This window comes from Sebastes umbrosus, chromosome 9 (genome assembly GCF_015220745.1).
Source record: "Sebastes umbrosus isolate fSebUmb1 chromosome 9, fSebUmb1.pri, whole genome shotgun sequence".
In the NCBI taxonomy this organism is placed as follows: domain Eukaryota; kingdom Metazoa; phylum Chordata; class Actinopteri; order Perciformes; family Sebastidae; genus Sebastes; species Sebastes umbrosus.
The window spans coordinates 29742378-29764238 of NC_051277.1; the positions used below are offsets into that span (position 1 = coordinate 29742378).

General features: G+C 42.1%; 1 protein-coding gene and 1 long non-coding RNA gene across 4 annotated transcripts; both read right to left on the bottom strand.

Moving 5' to 3' along the window:
* Positions 1 to 3264: 3264 nt before the first annotated feature.
* Positions 3265 to 4063, bottom strand: LOC119493840. The gene is made up of 2 exons (XR_005208036.1): positions 3854 to 4063; positions 3265 to 3819 (listed from the first exon to the last, which is right to left on the bottom strand). It is a non-coding gene; the product is annotated as an uncharacterized LOC119493840 (long non-coding RNA).
* An 81-nt stretch (positions 4064 to 4144) lies between these two features.
* immt (inner membrane protein, mitochondrial (mitofilin)) lies at positions 4145 to 21861 on the bottom strand. 3 transcript variants are annotated; one of them, XM_037779313.1, is made up of 14 exons: positions 21647 to 21861; positions 19343 to 19410; positions 19007 to 19190; positions 17735 to 17858; positions 16115 to 16207; positions 15514 to 15675; positions 14303 to 14436; positions 13499 to 13602; positions 8242 to 8377; positions 7477 to 7606; positions 6928 to 7151; positions 6283 to 6414; positions 5136 to 5265; positions 4145 to 4925 (listed from the first exon to the last, which is right to left on the bottom strand). In XM_037779313.1, the coding sequence occupies exons 1-14, from the start codon at positions 21686 to 21688 to the stop codon at positions 4318 to 4320; spliced, it is 2271 nt and encodes a 756-aa protein (XP_037635241.1). In that variant the 5' UTR covers positions 21689 to 21861; the 3' UTR covers positions 4145 to 4317. The 3 variants fall into 3 exon arrangements, with proteins under 3 accessions (XP_037635241.1, XP_037635243.1, XP_037635244.1); XM_037779315.1 differs by having other exon boundaries at positions 19343 to 19407; positions 21647 to 21818; XM_037779316.1 differs by lacking the exons at positions 19007 to 19190; positions 19343 to 19410; positions 21647 to 21861 and adding an exon at positions 18321 to 18456.

Genomic DNA, 21861 nt, shown 5'->3' on the forward strand with positions numbered 1-21861 from the left:
TTTGTTACGACCCGGCTCGCCAGGGTAAAGGGAAGCAACATAAAAAACAGATTTTGTTGGTAAATTAAGTTATTTTATTTACAAGGAGTTTGATTTTCTGTTAACAACAAAAGGTGGTGAGGCCGACAAAATAGAAAAGGGGCTTGCGGGTGCTGTTAGAAATTAAGGAAATAAATAGAACAAAATGAGGACTCCTAAAAATGGGAGCTATGCAACTAATCTCACTACAAAGAAACAGAATGGAAAATAAAAACCTCACTAATTAACTACTTAGTAGAACCAAAAACATACAATCAAAACACAAACAGCCCCCCTGCACACTAGTGACACAGACAAAAAACGTCTAAGTGTAGCAAATCAGTTTCTAACCTATACTAACCTGGCTCACACTTTCTCCAATCTACTAACAAGTATCTTGTACAACATTAGATACACCACAATCAAATATCTCGAGTCCCCCAATGAGACATTAGGAGTCATTCCCCTCAACTTGTGGCCTCGGCTCCTCCGCAGAGAGGAGCAATGAAGAGAGCCGGCAGCAGGTCAGTGCTCAGAGGCCAACGAGGTTTTGTGAGTCGACCTCAGAGAGGCAGAAAGCTCTGGAGACTAAATTCCATCAAGTTGTGGCCTCAGCTCCTCCACAAAGAGGAGCAGTGATGAGACTTGCAAGCAAGTTACGGCTCTTATTATCACCTTTTTAATAACTCAATGATTATCTTACTCACTCTTTTTGTCTTTGAATTGTTCTACTTTTTACTGAAGCAGACACAGGTATGGCTATAATAACAATATTAACAATTTTCTCCTGCACTCATTTTTATCAATTATTTAATGGTTTGGTTCTCTGTTCTTTGATGTTGTGCTTCAATTTTAGTAGATAAGCTATATCTGATAAGGTATGGTAATAATTAATAACATTAACAAGTATTTTAATAGGTCTTCTACGTGTTAATGAGCATTTATCATACTCACTGTGTTGTTCTTTGAGTTTTTTTACATACTATAGGACCTGAACCAGACAGAGGTAAGCCAATTATTAATAACGTGTTTTTTCATCAGTTATTTCATATTTTTAATGATTATTTATATTACTCACAATGTTGTACCAGCTGTCTTTTTCTACTTTTTTTCCCACAGTACGTCCAGCAGTTTCCTTGACGACAAAGAAGAAGTTGGTCCTCCCGACCAGATGAGAAGGATGGACGACCACAAGACGAGCTGGAGAGCGACGGTCACCTGTGATTTAGTCAACCAAGTAAGTCCGTCCTTACTAAGACTACAAGACCACATAAAGTGGTTTATAAGCTAAAGTTGACATCATTTAACAGCCTACAGGTTTTTTTTTAATATATAAATCTGTGACAATGCAAATCAAAGTTAATCTATTTAGAGATTATTGAGTCTGCAGGAGAAATGTGGAAGAACATCATGATGTCTGTCAACCTGAAGGAGGAAGTGTAGTGATGACTTGTTTTTGATTTCATAGGGCAGGACTCTTCCTGTTTCTCTGGCATTCCTGGAGCATCTGAGAGTTGATGTGGACCAGCTGATCATCCTGGGACACCCGAGCATCGCAGCAGTCCACTGAACAAACTGAACCCCTCTCAGCACCCTGAATGCTTCCAGACCCCCAACATTATCTGAAGAGCCAGTGAGTCTCTCTCTCTGTCTGTCCGTCTGTCTCCCTGTCCCCCGCTCCCTATAGATTCAATTCAGTCCAAAGGGGCTTATTGGCACGGGAAGCATACGTTTACATTACCAAGGCAACTGTGAACTAAAAACCAAAATCTGGTCCTCTCTCTAGGTCACATGGTGGAGAGGAGGTCGTGTTGCTCTGGCTCTATCTGTTTGGTGACACCTGGAAGCTGCTTGACATCCTCCTGGATCCATCCCTCCATATATGTTCACATTATACAGATCAATTTTTGTCATATGGACTCTGTCTGTCCATCCATGAAGAGGGAGTCCTCCTCTGTTGCTCTTCGTGAGGTTTCTTCCATTTTTTCCCTGTTTTGGGAGTGTTTTTCCTCATCACTATTTGTTACCACTTGACTGGTTTGGTGTTGATTTCAATAAAAGACGATATCAGACATCTAAAATGATTATGTGTTATGTGACTTCCTTGATTTTCAGTGATGTTGGGTTACCATAACATTAAATAGTCAATCATTTGCAGGTGCCATGATATTTGTTTGATTATATTTGATTCAAGTTTCCTACACATTAATGACACCACAGTCCAATTGATTTATACTGAGGCCTAAAAACTCCCAGCTTAGTTTCTTCTCCACTTTAATTTGGAAAAACAACAACTGGAGAAATCATTGATAAAATACAGTCTAATTTCTGATAATATATTAAGATGATAAACTCATCTCTAGTAATAATAATGTTTATAATAACACTATTTAACAAATGCCTGAAACAATTCCAAAACGTATCTGACAAATCTGGAATTTGTCTATTTTAGTTCTCCTCCCATTTGTTTTTAAGGTAACCTCAAAGGTTGTAGATCCTCCCTATAATCTGCTTTAAATATTTAGAATATATTCTGTGGCGTCAGTATTTAATACTCTTATCAACATGGGAGTGGGTAAATATGCTGCTTTATGCAAATGCATGTATATATTTATTATTGGAAATCAATTACCAACACAAAACAATGACAGATATTGTCCAGAAACCCTCACAGGTACTGCATTTAGCATTAAAAAAATATGCTCAAATCATAACATGTCAAACTGCAGCCCAACAGACAACAACAGCTGTCAGTGTGTCAGTGTGCTGACTTGACTAGGACTTGCCCCAAACTGCATGTGATTATCATAAAGTGGGCATGTCTGTAAAGGGGAGACTCGTGGGTACCCATGGAACCCATTTACATTCACATATCTTGAGGTCACAGGTCAAGGGACCCCTTTGAAAATGGCCATGCCAGTTTTTCCTCGTCAAAATTTTGGAGTGTTATTTAGCCTCCTTCACGACCAGCTAGTATGACGACTATTATAGCTTTAAAACCGAGCCCACAAGGTTAAAATCTCTAGTTGTGTTAATGCGTTAAAGAAATTAGTGTTGTTAAAACGAATTTGCGTTAACACGTTATTAACCCTTTAACTTTGACAGCCCTAATTTATATAGAGTTAACGGACTGCAGACAGTGATAGTGGATGTTCTGCTGTCATTAATTGGAACTGAATGTCTTTCCTTCGTCCTTATAACAGTAAACAGTTGTGAGGGAGGAAATAAAACATTTAACAGACAGTGTTCTTGTTCATGATTTATTGGAACATGTGCAGTATTGACAGAAATGAAATGCCGCATGAGGTCTTCTTTAATCAACGTTAGGATTCATTCAGGGTCAGTCAGGGTTACGGGGGATGGGGGGGTGTTAGCCAGTAATAAATACCTGAATCAGACCTGTGGGCCTGAATTGACAAGACTAGAGAGAGAGGGTGCATCATTACATTTTACAAATAATCCTCCACAGTGACTTAGTGCTTTAAAACAAATAAAAATATGTTGCATCTTAACATCAATTGCTTGGTTAACTTCAGTTCCCTTAAAGGAAGACACCACTGAACACCTCCTGTGAGTATCAAACACTTCCACCTTGATGTTGCTGACTGCAGCTGCCTCGTTCCACAAAGACGCAAGCTACAACCTCGACAGTACCTAGCGACTTGATACTAGGGCTGTCCCGAATACCAGCTTTTGGGCTTCGAAGCTTTGATGTGAAATATTTGAAGGTATTTGAAGCTTTGCGGCGCTGCGCAGCAGGCTGATATGTTCTGTCTGTCTGTCTCTATCATACTTGCCAACCTTGAGACCTTAAAAAAAGGGAGGATCTCAAAACCAAAGCGGGGGAGTGTGGGGGAGTTTCAGAGACTTTGTTTGCTGCAATCTGGTCACTTTAAAAGAGTGAAAATAATAATAATAAAACTAAATAATAAGTACACTTCAACAGCATTTGTATGTTAAACTCTTGATTTTAACTCCCAGGAAAGAAAACTGAATAATTCGCCCCTCTGGTGTGAACTTGGCGTGTTAATCTCTGGTATAAACTAATAGTCATCCGTTTTTATCTATTTTTATTTTGAGTATTTCTCTTCTTAGTACTCTCCATTTCTCCTTTCAGACACAACGACTTTTTGGGGATTTATACAAAAAACAAAGCATTGGAATACTGATTTGGAGGTCGATTACCATGGCAATGGTTGAAGCTCCGAAGCATTCGGGTCAGCCCTACTTGATACTCAAAAGAGGGATTTTCAGTGGATTGTTCCTTTAAGGGTCGCCACATTAGATGAGCGTGGCGACCTACGGAGCCTGGGTGGTTCCTAACCCCACAGCGTTTGCATAAGCAGACAGCAAACTGATAACCTGCCTAGTTTCCAGTGTGAGTCTGGCTTCAGTCAGCCAGTCCTCCACCACTCTCCTGGCCTCTCCTCTCAACTGGTTCACCAGTTTAGCTGCTAACTCCAGATCCCCGTGCTCTAAGCAGTAGCTAGCGTATGACAGAAGCTTGAACGGGTCTAAATCCTCACCGCTCAGCTGGGCGGGCGGGACTTCCTGTTTATTCTCAAACAGCAGCGCAGCTTGAAGGTAGGACAGGAAGTACTGGTACAAGGAGTTGTGAGTTTCGTCGACGAGGGCGACCCGGCGAGCCAGCGATCGCATGGCGTTAAAGCGGGCGCGGAGAGAGGCCTCGCTGTACACGCCGCGCTGCAGGGATTCTTCCGGAAGGGCCGCCGCCAGAGCCAAGGCAAAGTCATTGTCGTGGCAGCTGTCTCGCACGGCCTGAGCGGCGCCCTCTAGAGGCATGGTGGGGGCGTCGGCGTCGGATGTCTTTAGAGTGTAGTTGAGAGCCTCCACGGAGAGCCAGAGCTGGTGAGCTTTACGGGCCTCGTCCTCTGCTACCACATGGCCTGTGTTCAAAAGACAGGAAGGTGTTTGCATGAGCACGACATGTTATCCTGAAGAACATATGAAAAATCAACATCACTTACTTTACAAAGGTCCTATTCTGCCCCAAGGCCCCAAGTTACTCTTAAAATAAAACACTTTTTCATACAGTATGGGTCTAAAAATTCCAATGTGCTTTGTTCCAGAAAGTGCTGTGTGTGTGTGGATCTTACTGTCGATGGCCTCCTCCATCCCCTTCAGTCTTGCATAGGCGGTGTTCATATCCAGAGTGAAGTTATCCAGCTGTTCCTGGCTCAGCTGACGGTGGACGGTGTCCTGTTCCAGCAGCTTACTGCTCAGGACCTGAACACAACACACAGCAGAGCGTTGAAGGAATGACCTAAGTTAGACGGGCTGTCAGAGACGTGCACCACGACGAGCCGGGAGAGTGGATAGGTGGCTCAATCTATTCACCTCTCCTGGCCTCACAGAATCCTCACGTACACGTGTATGTGTGCATTTTTGCTATTATGATTTTAATGAGGTAGTACGTGATCAAAAAATAACAATATTAACAACATGTTCGTTCTGCCTCAACCGGGCCTCAAACTCTCAACCTCAGACACCAAAGGAGAGTCACTATCTTGATGAGCTTACTGTCCAAAATTCTGAGAATTTGCATACTTCATCTAGACAACATAAAGATGTCTATAATTTATTTCTATAAAGATTGATCGCTCCATAAGTGACTAATTGATGTTTCAAAATGCTTGATTTCCATTGACTGCAATGGTTGACATGAGGATAGAATTCAAAATACTGTAAAAAAAATACAGTTTTTGAGATGAAATTCTGAAATTTACCACCCTACATCTACCATGACCTCGAAATGTTGTCATTTATTTTCATGAACATCGGAGCTTTATTTAGCGAGAATTCACAGTAGCTGTGTACAGCATAGTTTACACTAAAACGTTCTGATGTACTGGGGGCTCAATTTTTGGTAATCTAAAATCTGGCTGGATGGTTTGTGGAGGACAGTCTGAAGATGCAGCGGAGCCAGATGGGGTCATTTGAGAAAAACAAACTGATGGATTTCATAATTCCGGCCAGATTGAAGCACATGAACATTTCTGCTCACTTGGGTCTACAATTTGATGGAAGTTGAAAAGTTGGAGCATGTACGGCTGATTTGTTATGGATTTTCAAAGTGCAAAGTTTGGTTTATTTTCATGCATGGGAAGGCAGACTTCCTCAGAAGAGGCAGAGCTGCTGCCCGGCCCCTAATAAGGTACTGACGTTCAATAGACAAACCATTTGTTCATCTGTGTGATCTAATATTTGAATTGAATGTGTGTGTGAAGAACGTAGTGTAGAGACCTGCTCAGCATCGCTTCTCAGCTCCTGCTCCTGGACTTTGAGGACATCTTGGACATGGTCTGTGTGAGCAGCTGCCTGACGCCGGAGCTGAGTCCTCATCTCTGCCTCCATCACTTCCCTTAATTCAGACATCTACACACACACACACACACAAACATTTCATCATTGATACGGTTTAGTTACATTGATAACAGTTATTACACGGCTTTGTTGAATACTAGATTCTGATTGGTTAATCACGGCGTTCTACGGTCTGTTATTTCTTTATAGCAGACCGTTGCTATGTATAACAGACCGTTGCTATGTACAGCAGAACGTTGCTATGTACAACAGACCGTTGCTATGTACAACAGACCGTTGCTATGTACAACAGACCGTTGCTATGGGCGCAGTTCTGATGTCGGACTCTGGCGGACCGTTTTTGTGTCAAATTATTGATTTCTAAAGTAAGTAGCTGTGTAATGAGCGGGATAATGTACAGCTAGCGGGTCATTGTGGGGAAATAAACCCCAACAAGACGGGTCTTCCACATAAAGCCCTAGTCATCTCCTAGCCTCAGTAGCCAATGCCAAGGCATGGGACCGTTAAATCTGGATGGCTCCAAATGTAGATCAAGCCCTGAACCTCCTCGTTTCCCCTCCGTACCTTCCTCTCCTGCTCCAGCCGGGCCTCCTCCTTGACGTGCAGCAGGGCGGTGGTAACAGCTTTCTCCAGGGCTTTCTGGTCCTCCAGCTTCTGCTGCTCCAGCGACGCATCGATGTGAATCTGCTCTCTGACTCTCTGCTCGGCCAGCTCTCGATTCAGCTGGTCGATGCGACGGTGTGCGTGGGCGATCAGGGCGTTCAGGTCATCCGATGACAGTTTACCAGCTAACACACACAAAACGACAAAAAGTTATTTTGCAAATATGTCTCTTTTTATCTAAAGAACTCCCTTTCAGGTGTTTATCTTGATCAGGTAATGTTGTAAAGTAATTGAAATCCCACCCCATATATACAGAGGATGCACCATGTACTAATGGACAGCTGGACATTAATGGGGTCGGGTGGGATGCAGCGTCTTTGCACTTTGGAATTATATGTAAATATTTTAAAAACAGTGACAGGAAATGAGGGGCATGAGAGATGGAGAATGACACGTAACACAAGTCCCCAGCCTGTGCGTGCGTGTGCGTGTGCGTGTGTGTGGTCTTACTGAGCCCCTTCCAGTTGGCCTGGATGTCTGGAGTAAGGCTGCTAACTTCCCTCTGGAACTGTAGTTTGGCTTCATTAACTAGGTCACTGTACTGGGAGACGATCTTAGACTCTGACTCTGCAGACTGCACCTACAGACACACACAGACACAAAATGTTCAGCAGCTTTATACACTGACAAGCAATACTGCTAAAGTCCTTACAAACAATAAAAGAGCATGCACTGCATTTCTGTTGGGTAACGAAAAATCGAAGGGAGCCTAGCCTGAAGGCAGCCAGCAGGTCAACGCTACGCTACGATACGATACACGCGTCTGAAATGAGTTTCCTCCGTAGGGTAGTTGGACTCCAGCTCGAACGCTTTGCTCACACTACGAGCAACAGACTTCAAGCCATTTTCAATGGAAGTCAGTGACATGATGCTACAAACTGACACCCGACATTTGTCACTGTGTGACGCGCTACAAAAAAAGTTGAGCTGGTCTCAACTTTTTTCAGCGCTCCAATGATGCAGTGAAGTGTCAACTGATTGTATGTTTAAGTTTCAGCCTGTTCCGTTCTGTCTAAAAAAATGCTCTTAGCCAGTTCCATGTACTATTTACCAACACATCTAAGTCAACGAGCGCTTGAGGAACGCTTCAACGGCGATTCCGTGTGATGCTGAACATCAATGTCTCAGTAAGAACGTGAAAAAGCATATTTCCCAAAATCTAGAATTATCCCTTTAAAAGTATTTTCATCCGGTTGTACCTAATGTACAAAATACCTTAGTGACCACTTTGTCCAAGTCCACCACCATGTTATGGAGATTCTCCTCTGCTGCCAAAACCAGTGGGCGAACAGCAACAACCTTCAGTCCTTTAGACTTGTCAATCTCTGACTTGAGACTGTCCAAGGCTTCACTACAGGGAGAGAGAGAGGGAGAGAGGGAGATGGGGAGAGGAGAGGAAAGAGACAGTTTGAGAGGACAATTGGTGCAAGATGTGGAAGTGAATCAGGGTAATGTTGGTGATAGAAATACAGGCTTAGCAACCCTTCCCTGGATGCATACATGTTCACATAACATGACTGATCAATCAGCAATATACTCAAGCAATATACTTCATACTAAAATGTTACAATTAACTTTCATGGTCTGATGACACACTGTGAAAGGGTTAAAGTTGTAAGACAAAAACACAGACAACTTCTAGACCAGACAACACGGTGGTAGAGACCTGTCAATCACAAGGTAGCCACACCCTAAAGCATCCCCTGCTTTATGGTTTGTTTGACTCTAAATGGGACCATCATTAACTAAATGAACATCATGCTGTATTGAAGAAGACTTGATATTAGCGGTTGAGAACATAAACTCATGTTTACAATGTTTACTGAGGTCATTTTCTCAAATGCTCAAATCATAACATGGCAAACTGCAGCCCAACAGGCAACAACAGCTGTCAGTGTGTCAGTGTGATGACTTGACTATGACTTGCCCCCAAGCTGCATGTGATTATCATAAAGTGGGCATGTCTGTAAAGGGGAGACTCGTGGGTATATATATATATATATATATATATAGAAGCCACAGAAGCCATTTTCAGTCACACATCTTGAGTTCAGAGGTCAAGGCACCCCTTTGAAAATGGCCATGCCACGTTTTCCTCACCAAAATTTAGCAGAAGTTTGGAGCGTTATTTAACCTCCTTCGTGACAAGCTAGCATGACACAGTTGGTACCGATGGATTCCTAAGGTTTTTTCTAGTATCATAAAATGCTACTATCTTCACTAGCTCTATCTTTAAAAATGAGCTGGCTAAAACCTCCAAAAGATCGAATATCGGCCGGGCCAAATGGCGGCCCGTCGGATTTTTAAGAGGTTAATTAAAAATCACAAGTTGCATTAATGTGTTAAAGAAATGAGTGGCGATAAAACAAATTTGCGTGCACATTAACACGTTATCGCATTAGCTTTGACAGCCCTAATATTTATATAGTAATTTTCTAAAACAACTAAAACAATTGAGAAACTGTTAATGGTTAAAATAACACATCAATGTCTAATAATGTCTAATATCTAATTATGTTTGGCTAATCAGCATCTCATATACATGACAAATGGAAGTACTTCATCACATTGATGCAAAAATCATAGCAAAAAAAAATCCAATACTGTCATAAAGCAATCCTGCTTACTGATTTGCAACATTGCGTGTACTGTAAACGGTAAATCTCTGATGGCAGACATGCCCTGATATATATTGTAATATCCTTCGTCTGAAATAAAGAGCACCTCTACTAACAGCAGAAGAAGTTGTTTTTATGAAATATAATATTAGGCTTATTAAGCTTCGGGGAAAATGAGCAGGTGTGCATCATCAAGAGGGAGAGGATTGTTTAAATCTAGTAACTACACTGATAACAAGATGAGATCTGTCTGATTCAGCTCAGCAGGTGACCAGTAACAACAAAAAATCCTTTTTACATCATGTGTGTGTGTGTGTATGTGTGTGTGTGTGTGTGTGTGTGTGTGTGTGTGTGTGTGTGTTCAGTGTGCACGTGTGTGTGCACGTGTGTGTTTGGGTGACATCACAGCAGTGGTGACATCATCACTGCATGGTGACATCACCAGATGGAACACTGTGATGGATTAAAGGAGTGGTGACATCAGTTGTGACATCTTAAAGGAGCAGTGACATCATAAAGGAGTGACATTCAGGAGAGAGTCCCAGAATCACACGACTGTAGTTGAATCTGAAGACTCGATCAGACGAAACACATCGACTGAGAGAAGCAATTGTCTCAAGAGAAAGAGGTATGAATTTTATGAATGCATTGCTTTAGATTAAACCTCCCAACAGTATATGAAGCAGTTAAAATGAGCCTCAACATTTAAATGCAGCTTATATGTTAGTTAATAATAATTAGGGCTGCAACTAACGATTATTTTCACTCATCAGACTATCTACTGAGAGAAGCAGTGAATTTCTCTCCAAAAACCACGAAGCATCGACAAGAATTGACCGTAAATCAGCATTATGGTATCATCAAGAACTTCCCAGCCAGAAGCCATCATGCCCGAGTTCAACGTCCGTCACGCTGTTTCCAAGCTGCTCAACTCCTTCTTTAAGGGGATGACGGCGGATCAGTGGGGAATGATGAAATCCGGCAGCCCCGACGACGCCACCATGACCATGATGGGAGAGTTGCTGTTGGACATCACAGCGGCCTTGACAAAATCTTTCCTGAAATCTCTCGGGAGCACGACCCTGGCGTCTGAGGACGACGTCCAAATCAATCTGGGCGACACCATCTCTCTGGGCTTTGCCGAAGCTCTGGGCGTCGACTTCTCGGTTCAGTGTCCGAGCTCCAAAAGCTTGACGACATTGATCTCTAAAGAGGTTTCGGAGAGCGTCCGAAGTGCCCTCTCCAGCCCCGAGGGCATAGTTCAGCGCCTCACTCCTCCCGGCAGACTCAACAGCATGATTCTGCATGCCTGCAAAATGTGCCAGGCGTTCATCGGCAGGATGAAGTCGGTGTTCTCGCCTCGACGGCGCAAGCAGAGGACCATCTCCGAAGAATCAGATGTGGAACCGGAACCCTCAGACGCCGAAGACCGCCATGCGGCGACGCCTTCGTCGGACATCGTGATTGAGATGAAAGACATCATGAATGTCACAATCATCATCAAGAAGCAGTTGAACGACATTACCGAACCTCTCTTGGTTGACGTGCCGGACTCCGAGTACACGCTGCTGCAGTCTCAAAGTGCTCGGGAGATTGAAGACGTCGCGGAAGACATCGCTCGGAGCATCGCCGAAGAGGCTCTAAGACAGACTCCTTTGGAGCAGAAGAGCAAACGCTCCAAGAAAAACATTGGAAGCAAAATTAAGAAACTTTTGGCAAAGTGCTTTGCCAAATCGTGCATCCATCGCATCGTGGCACAGATGACGAAAAAATTCCACCGAGGCTCCAAAGTTCACAGTCGGGAGTCGGCGAAGTCTCTCACGAAGAAGATTAACGATCTGATGAAAAAACCAGAGAACCGCGATCTTCTGGGACTCGGCACTCCGCTCCTAACCATTCCCCCCGGTCGAGTCTTGGAGTTCACAAAGGTCTTAAGTGATCTCCTCTACACACACATCCTACACGGGCCAGAGATCATCCCCGAGCCGGTGATACGTGCCAACATGCGCGCCGACTTGCAGCGGAAGGTGCTCGGTTTCCTGTCTCTGGCCAGATGGTGGCAGATCTTTCAGTCCGACAACCTCGTCGACAATTTGAGACACGCCATACTGGGGACCAAGCCCAGGGCCAAGAAACCTTTGGCAATCACTGCATCGCCTGCCCCGGTATCCATGACGAAGAGTCGTGATGACTCTAAACGGCGAGCGCGTAACGTACAAAAGATAAACTGCGTCGAGGTGCTCTTGGAGAGGTTGGTCACGCGGATTTTCAAGAAGGCGAAAGTGACCTGGACCCTTTCAAACGTCCATGACATCATCCAGCGCCTTTTTGAACAAACGTGGGCCGAAGTCGAGGGTCTCGATTTCGATTCCAGCTCGGAAACATGGGAAAACCTCGAAAAGGCAATTTACCGGGACCTGATTAAGACGTGGGGCAATGCGACGTGGGTGCTGGTGTCCTTGAAAGGGGGTAAACCGGCACTCGGAGACCGTATCGCCTCCGCCGTCAAAGGTCACCTGATGGCACCACCGAGACAGAGGTCCTGCATGTGCAGGTTCTTCTCTTCTATGCTCGCCGCCGTGACGAGGCGTTAAGGTGGTTTATGGGGTTTTCTCCGGGGGCTCCGGTTTATCCCACATATATATATTTGATATATATATATATAAAAAATGTCTTCAATGTGTCATTCATCCTGAAGGAAAAATTGACTTTTTCCTTCTGAATGAATGCGAGGGCTTGAGCTCTCAGCGCCACCTCAGTAGTCAGTGTTGTCTACTGTTGTGGAACGCACGGGTTCAATCTGGGTGATCCAGTTCTCCCACAATCAGTGCATAATAATGAACATCTAATTAAATCAAATAAATAATAATATAAATAAATAATATGAATTCATTTCTGCTCATTTCTCTCATCATTTGCTGTAAATATTTAACTCAGACTGAAGTTCTGCTGATTCAGCGAATTTTTATAATGTACAAAAATAAAGTACAAAGAAAAGTGTGTTTTGCGCTCTCTCTTCCATCATATACACGGATCTTAATTATTGCATATTGTAATGAGTTTACCTGCCTGACTGTAAACATGTAGAGAATTATTGTAAAGGAGAATCAGGTTTCTTGTCTGTATTAGCTCACACAGTCTGGAAATAGCTATTAATATTTAAAACCACGTCTATTCCTGACCGATCAGAACTGTTGTAATTAAAGATCATTAAACCTTATTTATTATGTTTATATATTATTTACTGACACCTTCACTGTAAGGTGTATCAAGACATATCACAATGATGGTGTATTGTTTTACTAGAAACATAAATGCACTCTTATTCAATGACAATAAATTTGGTTACTTTAAGTGGACATGTGTTTTTAAGTGTAAAGATAACTCATACATTAGTTCATTCAATAAGCCTATAAATGTGGGGGACACCACGGCTGTCCACATTCTGCAGACAGGTTCAGGTGAGTCTACCAGGTCAACAAGTGACTGTGAGAGAGCTGGAAAGCATCTCCATCACTCAGGGTGGAGGGAGCACACACAGTGACGGTGTAAAGATGGACAAAACAATCTAATACAGGAAGTGATTATGTTGATGTTGTACTTTTATTATGTTGTGCTTTTATTTTATAATGCAGTTAGGGCCCAAACGAGACCTTAGTGTGTGTGTGCAGACGTGTGTATGTGTGTGTAGTGTGCACGTGTGTGTGCATGTTTGTGTGTGTGTGTGTTGTGTGAGCATGTGTGTGTGAGTAATGCGCACGTGTGTGTGCACGTTTCTTTGTAGTGTGCATGTGTGTGTGTTCATGTTTGTGTGTGTGTGTGTGTGTGTGTGTGTGTTTAGATATATGTCTTACTTGGCATTCAACAGAGCAGTCTGAGCATCATTCACAGCTCCGGTTCTATCAGCCAGAGCAGCTTCTAGTTCCTTCCACTGGGCTGACTTCTCCTGAGGTGGGACCTGGATTTAAGAAGAACTGTAATCACTCTACTGACAAACAATTATGTTGCCTATTAAAAGTGTCACAGCACAGGAAATACCGGTAAAATGTTTTGTAGTTAGGTCTAGATTTAATTACCACTAACTCCTATGGCGATACCGAGGCATGAAAATCTTGATTCTGATTTTTTGTGTCACGATTTCTTTCAAAATCGATTCAATACATTGAAAGGGGGCACTAATTTCAGGCTCTTACTCCAGTTCACTGTGTGTCCAACCATTCACTCCTGTCCTTAGTCCCATGAACTGCAATATGAAACATAACCGGCAACTAAGTGGTCTTGGTCGGCTGACTGTTGAGTTTCCTCATTGGCCGTTGCTCTTTCAAAATGAAAAGGCGGGAACAGTCGTTTCCTGTTTGAAACGGCGAGCAGAAAACCAGCGACCAATCAGGTGCATTCAACAATAGGGTAGGTCACTGTTTGAGTGGAGCAGCGCATCCCCTAGTGCCCTCGCCGGTCCTGGTGGACATGGACCACTGGATTTAACATTATAGACCACTGACTATCGGTGTAACAATTTAGCCACAAATTCGCCGTCCCAGCCCTGATTAATATGTAATGGGAGCTACTAAACACTACTAATCACATTTTTCACACCTGTACCAGTCTTAGTGTAATCACACCACATCCTTGTGGTCAGTGGCACTGTGTATCTGTACCTCTGCTTCCATAGCCTCCTTCAGTTTGTGTGTGTGCCGTGCGATAGCCTGCAGGGCCGCCTCCTGAGCTCCGATGGCCTGCAGGGTAGCTTTAGCCGAGCTGGCCAGTGAGTCTTCAAGACTGACTGATACAGCTGCAAAGTCAGACACAGACAGACAGGAAACATGAGAGGTTGACAGAGAGTGTAGAGTAGGATGGAGAGTAGAGTGGAAAGGTCATACCTCCTTCTTCTGAAAGCTAATAGAGCTTGTTATTACTACACATTACTAGAAGTACTACAATCAACTTAAACTCACCAGTTTCTGATTTTGTAACGTCACAGGGAGTTTGTTTTTTCCATGATTTGCCAGTAAAGGATATGTAATGTTGCCAACAGGACAATGACGTCAGCCAATACACACAACAGCACGACTCGTAGATTATAGAGAAAACGGTTATTAAGATAGATAGGCAGGTAGAAATTATGAAGAAAATAAATAAATATAAAAGATAGCTATGGTTTTCCATCATCTCTGTTGAAGTGGCATTATTCATCTTTTTATGAAAATCATGTTATCAAGAAGCGAGTACCATTATTTCATGTAAAAGTCCGGTCTATAAAATGTAGGGATGGGTATCGTTAGGATTTTATTGATGCTATTACTCTATTCAATACTCATTTCAGTTCTTTTTCATTACTAAATAATTGCTTTTTAAAATAAAAAATAAAATAAAAAAAATGGCAACAGTAATGTTTACAACAGCAAATCACTATATAAACTCAATAATATCTTACAGTAAACTAATCTAGAATGTCAATAAAATAAATAATATTCCTGAGTGAAGTTAAAAAAGAATGAAGAACACAGACATCAGTCCTTCCTCCTGTCCTCCTCCCTCTGCTGATCCGATTCACTTCCTGCAGGTATCGTTGGTAGAGGGAGGAGGGGCTGCTTTGTCTCACCCAGCTGATCAGTTTACATTAATTTTAAGATAAGTGGCAAACTAAGCTAAACAGTTAGACTACAAACAGACTGCTTTTGTTTTAGCTCTTTTTTTAAACAATTCGCTATTAGCAGAGCTAGCCTGCTGTGCTTGTGTAAACATAGCGGCGGGGGATGAGAAACTGTGGACAGAGCAGATTGAAATGTCACTTTTTCTACGTGTGTGTGTGTGTGTGTGTGTGTGTGTGTGTGTGTGTGTGTGTGTGTGCGTGTTGTTGCCAGCCTACATGCCAGGGTGTCCAGGTCCTTTTGGTCTTGCTGAGCCAGTCTAGCTGTCACTTCTTCTACTGGTCGCTCTTTCAGTGGTTCTGTTGCTACGGGTGACTCTGTGTCAGGGTGAACTGCTGCTGTCTCCAGGGTATCCTTATGGTCATGGCACTCTTTGCACTCTAGAGAAAACATGCACACACAGAACCAATGTAACCTTACGTTCACTAAATACCTTACAATGTGATGTGATGATGTGAGTAATGTGATTGCAGATACACTGTATAACCATATTATATAACCAGCGTACAGAGTACCACATGGAGGCTATGTGTTTGGCTTGTGTTCAGTGTGATATAATAAAGATTTGGGAATTATTGGACCTTCCTGGTGGCATTTTATGATTTAAAGCTACAAGTTCTGCATTCAAACACTCATCTGGAAGTAATATCTAAAGCCCAAAGTCAGTGTCAATCTCCTGTCAACTGATGATGTAAAAAGTATGTAGATACTTTGATTACCAGCTAACAATTTATCTATACATTGATTTTAAATGTCCAAAAGGTTGAATTTGTGCTTTTACTTTAAGATATCAAAGCGTAGAGTGGTGGAGAGGGTTACCTTTGACTGCTACTCCCTCGGTGTCAAGCGGAGCAGGGACTGATGAGATCTCACTGATGGCTGAGATGATGTGAGTGGCCTCTGCTGAAGCCTCTGGGTGGGACACACATACAGAAAGGCACAGTCAGGTAGTGTGTGTGTGTGTGTGTGTGTACAGTATGTGAGTCTACGTGACAACACCCAAGGATAGACTTTTCATGAGCCCTTGAACAAATTCAAAGACACTAAATGCTAGATGCTACAGTATGCACCAACTGTACAAAGTGAATCACTTTAAATGCTGAATGTCTGAAATTACAGTAACATTATTTGACTTAAAGTACCTCTTTGTGGAATAGAACAAGTTATGCCCACACTGACCCAGTCATGATAAAAGATTAATGTAAAAACCACCAGAGAAATACAGGAATTTATTCAGCGACTGATGGTCCATCAACTGGTTTCATCACAAAAATATAATGATACAAATATGAAATTAAACTACATAAATGTTCTGCACTAATAGCTTCATTTGTATACTAGTATTTATCAGCTAGAAGCACTGGATTGCATTACAATGTGCCCCTAAAAGCTGTTAAGGACGTATTCTAGGCTACAAACTACATTCTAACAGTCTAATAGGAGTAATGGTTATTATCATGAGCGAATATTCCCATTTGAAAAGTAAAGTCTAGAACAAGCACCTTAGGTGGCATGCGGTAGCTTAAACACACTAGCAACAAGTGAGTTGTGCCCTCTCATCCACATGCCAAATTAGGCTTTCACAGCCATTGGCAGATGTGCGGCCTGTTGTTCACGGAAGTTAGACAGATTCTCTCCTGTCGTTGGCTTCTTGCTCAGGAATAAAATATAATAATAATCAGGAATTGTGAAATAAAACCAAATGAGTATATTTATCAATCAAGTTCAAATTTAAAATAAATTCATAAAAAGCACTTAAAACAGTCATAAATACATAATTTAAACACAGATTAATGATTACCTAAATAAATAACAGAGTTTCAAGCTTTGTGACGCCGCCTGTGTGTGTTGCCCTTAATAGTTTGAGCTCTAAAGAAAGGCAGAGGAGCGCAGCATTGTACAGGAGAGCTAAAGACAGAAGACGGCTTACCCTCAGAGATCTCTGTGGTGGGTGCATAAAAAAAACAGAGTGCACATAAAACACTTGGATTTTAACTAAACTAAGATGAAAAAAATAACTTGTACTATAACAATACATTGTTGGATCTAACATTATGCCTCAGCGTTTCTCCCTCTTGACTCTTCTTACATGCTGTTGTTGTTTTGTGCTGTGAAAAGAAATCTACCCAAGGCGAGTAAAATTAGAAGCAGCCGCTTACAAATCACACTGACCCCTAACTCCTCCTGGTCAAAGGCAATAACTGAAGTAAAGAGTTTCAAGAGGATGAGTAACATGAAAATGCCTAACTTGGATGGATCACTGACATGGGAACAGAGGTAAACAATACAGCAGCATTTCAGGGAACAAGTCGGGCTCCACCATAGGGACCGCAACACTGCACACTGCAGCAAAGTGGCAGAATGAAATGAGCGTCAATAACTCAAACAACTGCCAGTACGATACATCATGTAGGAGTCTGAACCAAATGAGAGACTTACCCTCTATGCTCAGTGCAGGCTGTGTTGGGACAGGCTCTTTGGCTGGACTTTCTGCTGCCTCCTTCACTGACTTCCCTTTCTTCATCGGTTTGTCCATCATAGAGGGAGGCTGGGCCAACTCCATCTAAACAGCAAGAACAGCAGACATTTCAACTGAGGCCTGAGAGTCTCAACATGTTTTTGTTTAGAGCCACATATCACAATCAGTTCTGTACAAAGTCATATCCACTAACGATGAATGTTGATTAAATATGTATCTGACATACTGAAATAACAATAGAACCCTTCTAAATTTTGGCCCATCTATTTCTCAAGAGCTACTTGATCCAAATACTGAAGGTCTGGATTCAAAACTATTAAGTTGATAAACATGAATTACCAGGGCTGTCAAAGTAAACAACCATGTCATACTATTTTTTTGCGAAGGAGGCTAAATAATGTTCCAAACTTGCCCTAAATTTTGACTTTTGGACGTTACAACGCTTTGGAGTTTTTGGAAATGTTTGGATCACACGAGTCGGAAACAATCTTACAAAACAATCACTGGAATCTAATTCTACAAATAGTGAAGCCTAATATTCCCTACCGAGCTTGTTTGTAACCGGTACCGACAACGTTATCTTCACTTCACCCGTCTCTCCTCTGCTCCGCTCTGTGTGTGAACTGTATGTCGAGACTCAGTGAAACACGAGAGCAGAGCGGTGCAATGCTGCAGAATGAGCAGACATTCAAACATGTTGAACTGGAATTCAAATGTCAACATTATGACTGAAGTTCGAACTATTACAGTCCTTCTGAAACCAAGCAGGTCTAATGACAACAACTGCCAGTATGAAATACAGTCTGAAGTCATGGAGACCACTGATGCCGTGGCTCCAGCTGAAAGGTAACAAAAATGTCAACATCATTCTTTATATAGCCTATCAACTGTTCTTAAGCTCCATAAACACAAATAATATTTGTCCGGGACTATTTGGCTTCAAATAGACACCGTGATCAGTGATTGGTGATCGGATCGGCCGTTTCTGCTTCCAGCGATTGGTGATCAGCCCAAAAAATCCTGATCGTGTTGATTAGTGCTGGCTAAAAATTATAGGCTGCTAGCTGAATGTTTTGTACACTGAACTTTGTTAATAAGAAAGACAGAGGAGAGATAACACAGTTATTTCTCTTTCACACCCTGTTGTATTGACAAAACAGTCTAATGTAATGAAAAAGAGATTCCAGCTAGCCTTAGCACATTGCCCAAACATGCTGTGAATCCGTCCTGACCTGTTTCTTGATGCCATCTTGAGAAGCGGGTCCCAAAGCCAGACCCAGCAGCCAGTCTGAGTATGGAACATTTTTCTCCACAGCGGATCTGAACTTGTGGTCCCATTTGGCGTAGATTATTGTACCTCCGACGCCACCGCCTACTGTCACCAAGCCAGCAGCTACCACTTTAGCAGCAGCACCACTGTGGTGGAAGAGGACAGCAGAGGATAAGCATGAATCCGATGACAATATGTGGTGTGACAAGGTCTTGCTATCATCGAGAGGGTTTTATGTAATATGCAAGCTCTATATTTGGCCCACTTGAATTTTTGCACAATTGTGTGTGTGTGTTACCTGCTCTCTCCTGCCGTGTAGTGCCGGCAGTGCTGCAGATTGGTTAGAGGGGTTCTCCTGCAGTTCTTCTAGAGAGAGGGTGAGGAAGAGAGAAAATTACTACAAACAGACAGTTCATGCAGTGCTATTGCTTGACCTTTAAAGTCTGAAACATGCACAGTCAGGTACACACATCTACTATTACGTAAATGTATTGTATGCACCTATGTGATGTGTGTCACATGCATGATGACATGCATGTGACACACTATTTTGGAAGTTGGATGATGGTATCTGAGGAGCATTTATTACATTATTTAAGAGAAAACTTTAATGAGAACATCGATTACACTGCACCTGCTGGGAATGTTTTTTAATGTGAACTACAATTTTCTTTTTTGGGGGGCTAATAGGCTACAAAGTTATTTTTACTTTTCTTGAAACATTCTGATAAAATCTGAACTTTGAAATAATTAAGTTACACCTAAAAAGAAAATATACATATGAAAATAACTGCATGGCAAATGCTTTGCTACCAGGTGTTTCTGAGCAGTGAAGTACACTTAAAAGTATGGTTTGACTGATTTATAAATACAGGTTTGTTGTGCATGTGCGAATGCTTGTAAAACAGTTATAATTTAATGTAATATTTTCTCAGATGGATGAACAGCACAAGCAGCGGTCTATTTTTGCTATCTGGAAAGCACATCCATTTGTGCAAAAACTCCCAAGATAACAAAAGATGCTGCAGAGCTGATCCAACTGGAGCAGTAGTCATCAGAAACCGATGTCACATCAGATAATGCTTCACAGGGAACGATGATGTTTCCTCACATCTCTCTCCAACCTCTTCACTGGGAGGTACCACAGCAGAGAGAAAGGACACCAGTGAGGGAAAGTTTAATGCCCTGATGGTTTCCTTTTACTGGATCATATTTGTTTGGTATGTTACATGTTCTGGTTCTGTTTTCATGTTTTGGTGGATTAAAGACAATTTCTCTTTGGTGGACAATAAAGCTCTGTTTTATTATGTTCTATTATTTCAGCCAAGATTAGGTAAATGGTGCACAAACCCCACTAACACAAATGTATTATTACATATTATAATACTTTGTTATTAATATGTCATGTTGCCATAATGTTCACCGAATACTATGTTCTGTACTTGCTGGACAAAATGTCCACTGGGTTGTACAAAAAAACCCCAATCTATCGTTTAACGATTTCATAAAAAGTAGTGATATTGGAGAGCTTCTACAAGAGGAATAATTAAGATAGGATACGTAAAAATTCACAATAGTGGTGGACCCTCAGAAGGGAATGGATTCTTGTTTTTGAAAATCTTTTTATTTTATTTATTATTTATATATTTATTTTCTGTTTATGTGTATCTTCATTTTGTTAGAGGTGCCATTTAACTGTTTAATTGTCTGATTGATACTGTGAAGCTGTATATTGATTTTGGCCCTGTGAGAAAGGGAAAAGTTAAGAGAGAAAGGGTGTTTGGGTGTGTGGGGTATGTTATGTTTGTTAAAGTAAATCCTGTATTGAATATATTGCATAATAATGCTGATGTTTGTATAACAAAAAAAACAATAAAAACATTGCTAAAAAACCCCAATCTAATCTAATCTAATCTAATCTAATCTAATTTACACCAGAAATGTAGTCAACCACCTTCCCGGCCTTTACATTATTAGCTACATGGGCCAGACATAATTATATATTTTCCAGTTTCTCTTTTACTGACACTGACGTTAAATAACAATAAAATATAAAATTAACAGACTGTCTATTTTTGCTCTAAGTTCGTGAACACACATTTAGACTTCGTCCCCTCAGTGAAACTGAACTAGCTCAGCTCGTTAGCTTCCTGATGGCAAGGCCTATGGAAGGAGGCAGGGACGAGGGTCTTGTTGTTCGGGTACAACGCATGCGCAATGTGACTAAAGCTGTGGTCGTTGCGTCACGATTGGCTCAATTTCGACGAGTACAGGCCAGATTTTACTGCGCATGCGCAATACCCAAGATATATGAGGCGTGACCCAACCTCCTTCTATAGGCCTTGACTGTCATTAGCCATATGTCACTAGAAGCTAACCAGCTAGCACTCACATTTTTCTCACCGGCTCTTTATCACCACTAATGATAAACAGAGCCGTGCTAATGCTGAACTTTAGCGCCAGGTAGCATGTTAGTGTGAACTATCCCGCCTTGTTGACAGTAAACTCCCCTCTCAGGCACCTTGAGCAGCCTGTGGGTCACTGAATGACAACATGCTACCGCTAGCATGCTACCGTTAGCTCGCTGTTAGCTGAGTCTTACCCGGGCTGTAGCATTAGCTCCTCTCAGACAGGCCCGCAGCATGGTCCACTAGCACGGGGTTTCTCTTAGATGTTGTTAATTTAACCTGCACAGGAGCAGTTACTGTTTGCTCCTCTCGTCCTTCTTTTCCTTTTCTTCTTCTTCTCCCTCCAGCCTTCTTCGCTGTAGTTTAGGTAGTTTAAACGGTTGTGTGCGTCATACTGCCCCCTGTAGTC

What these genes read in the sequence shown, in the direction of transcription:
- immt (XM_037779313.1), bottom strand. Translation starts at nt 21,688, where the DNA reads ATGCTGCGGGCCTGTCTGAGAGGAGCTAATGCTACAGCCCGG. An exon ending in TGAGAAGCGATGCTGAGCAG is followed by an intron (nt 5,266 to 6,282) that starts GTCTCTACACTA and finishes TGTTGTGTTCAG; the next exon opens with GTCCTGAGCAGTAAGCTGCT. An exon ending in GATGGAGGAGGCCATCGACA is followed by an intron (nt 4,926 to 5,135) that starts GTAAGATCCACA and finishes TTTTGAACACAG; the next exon opens with GCCATGTGGTAGCAGAGGAC.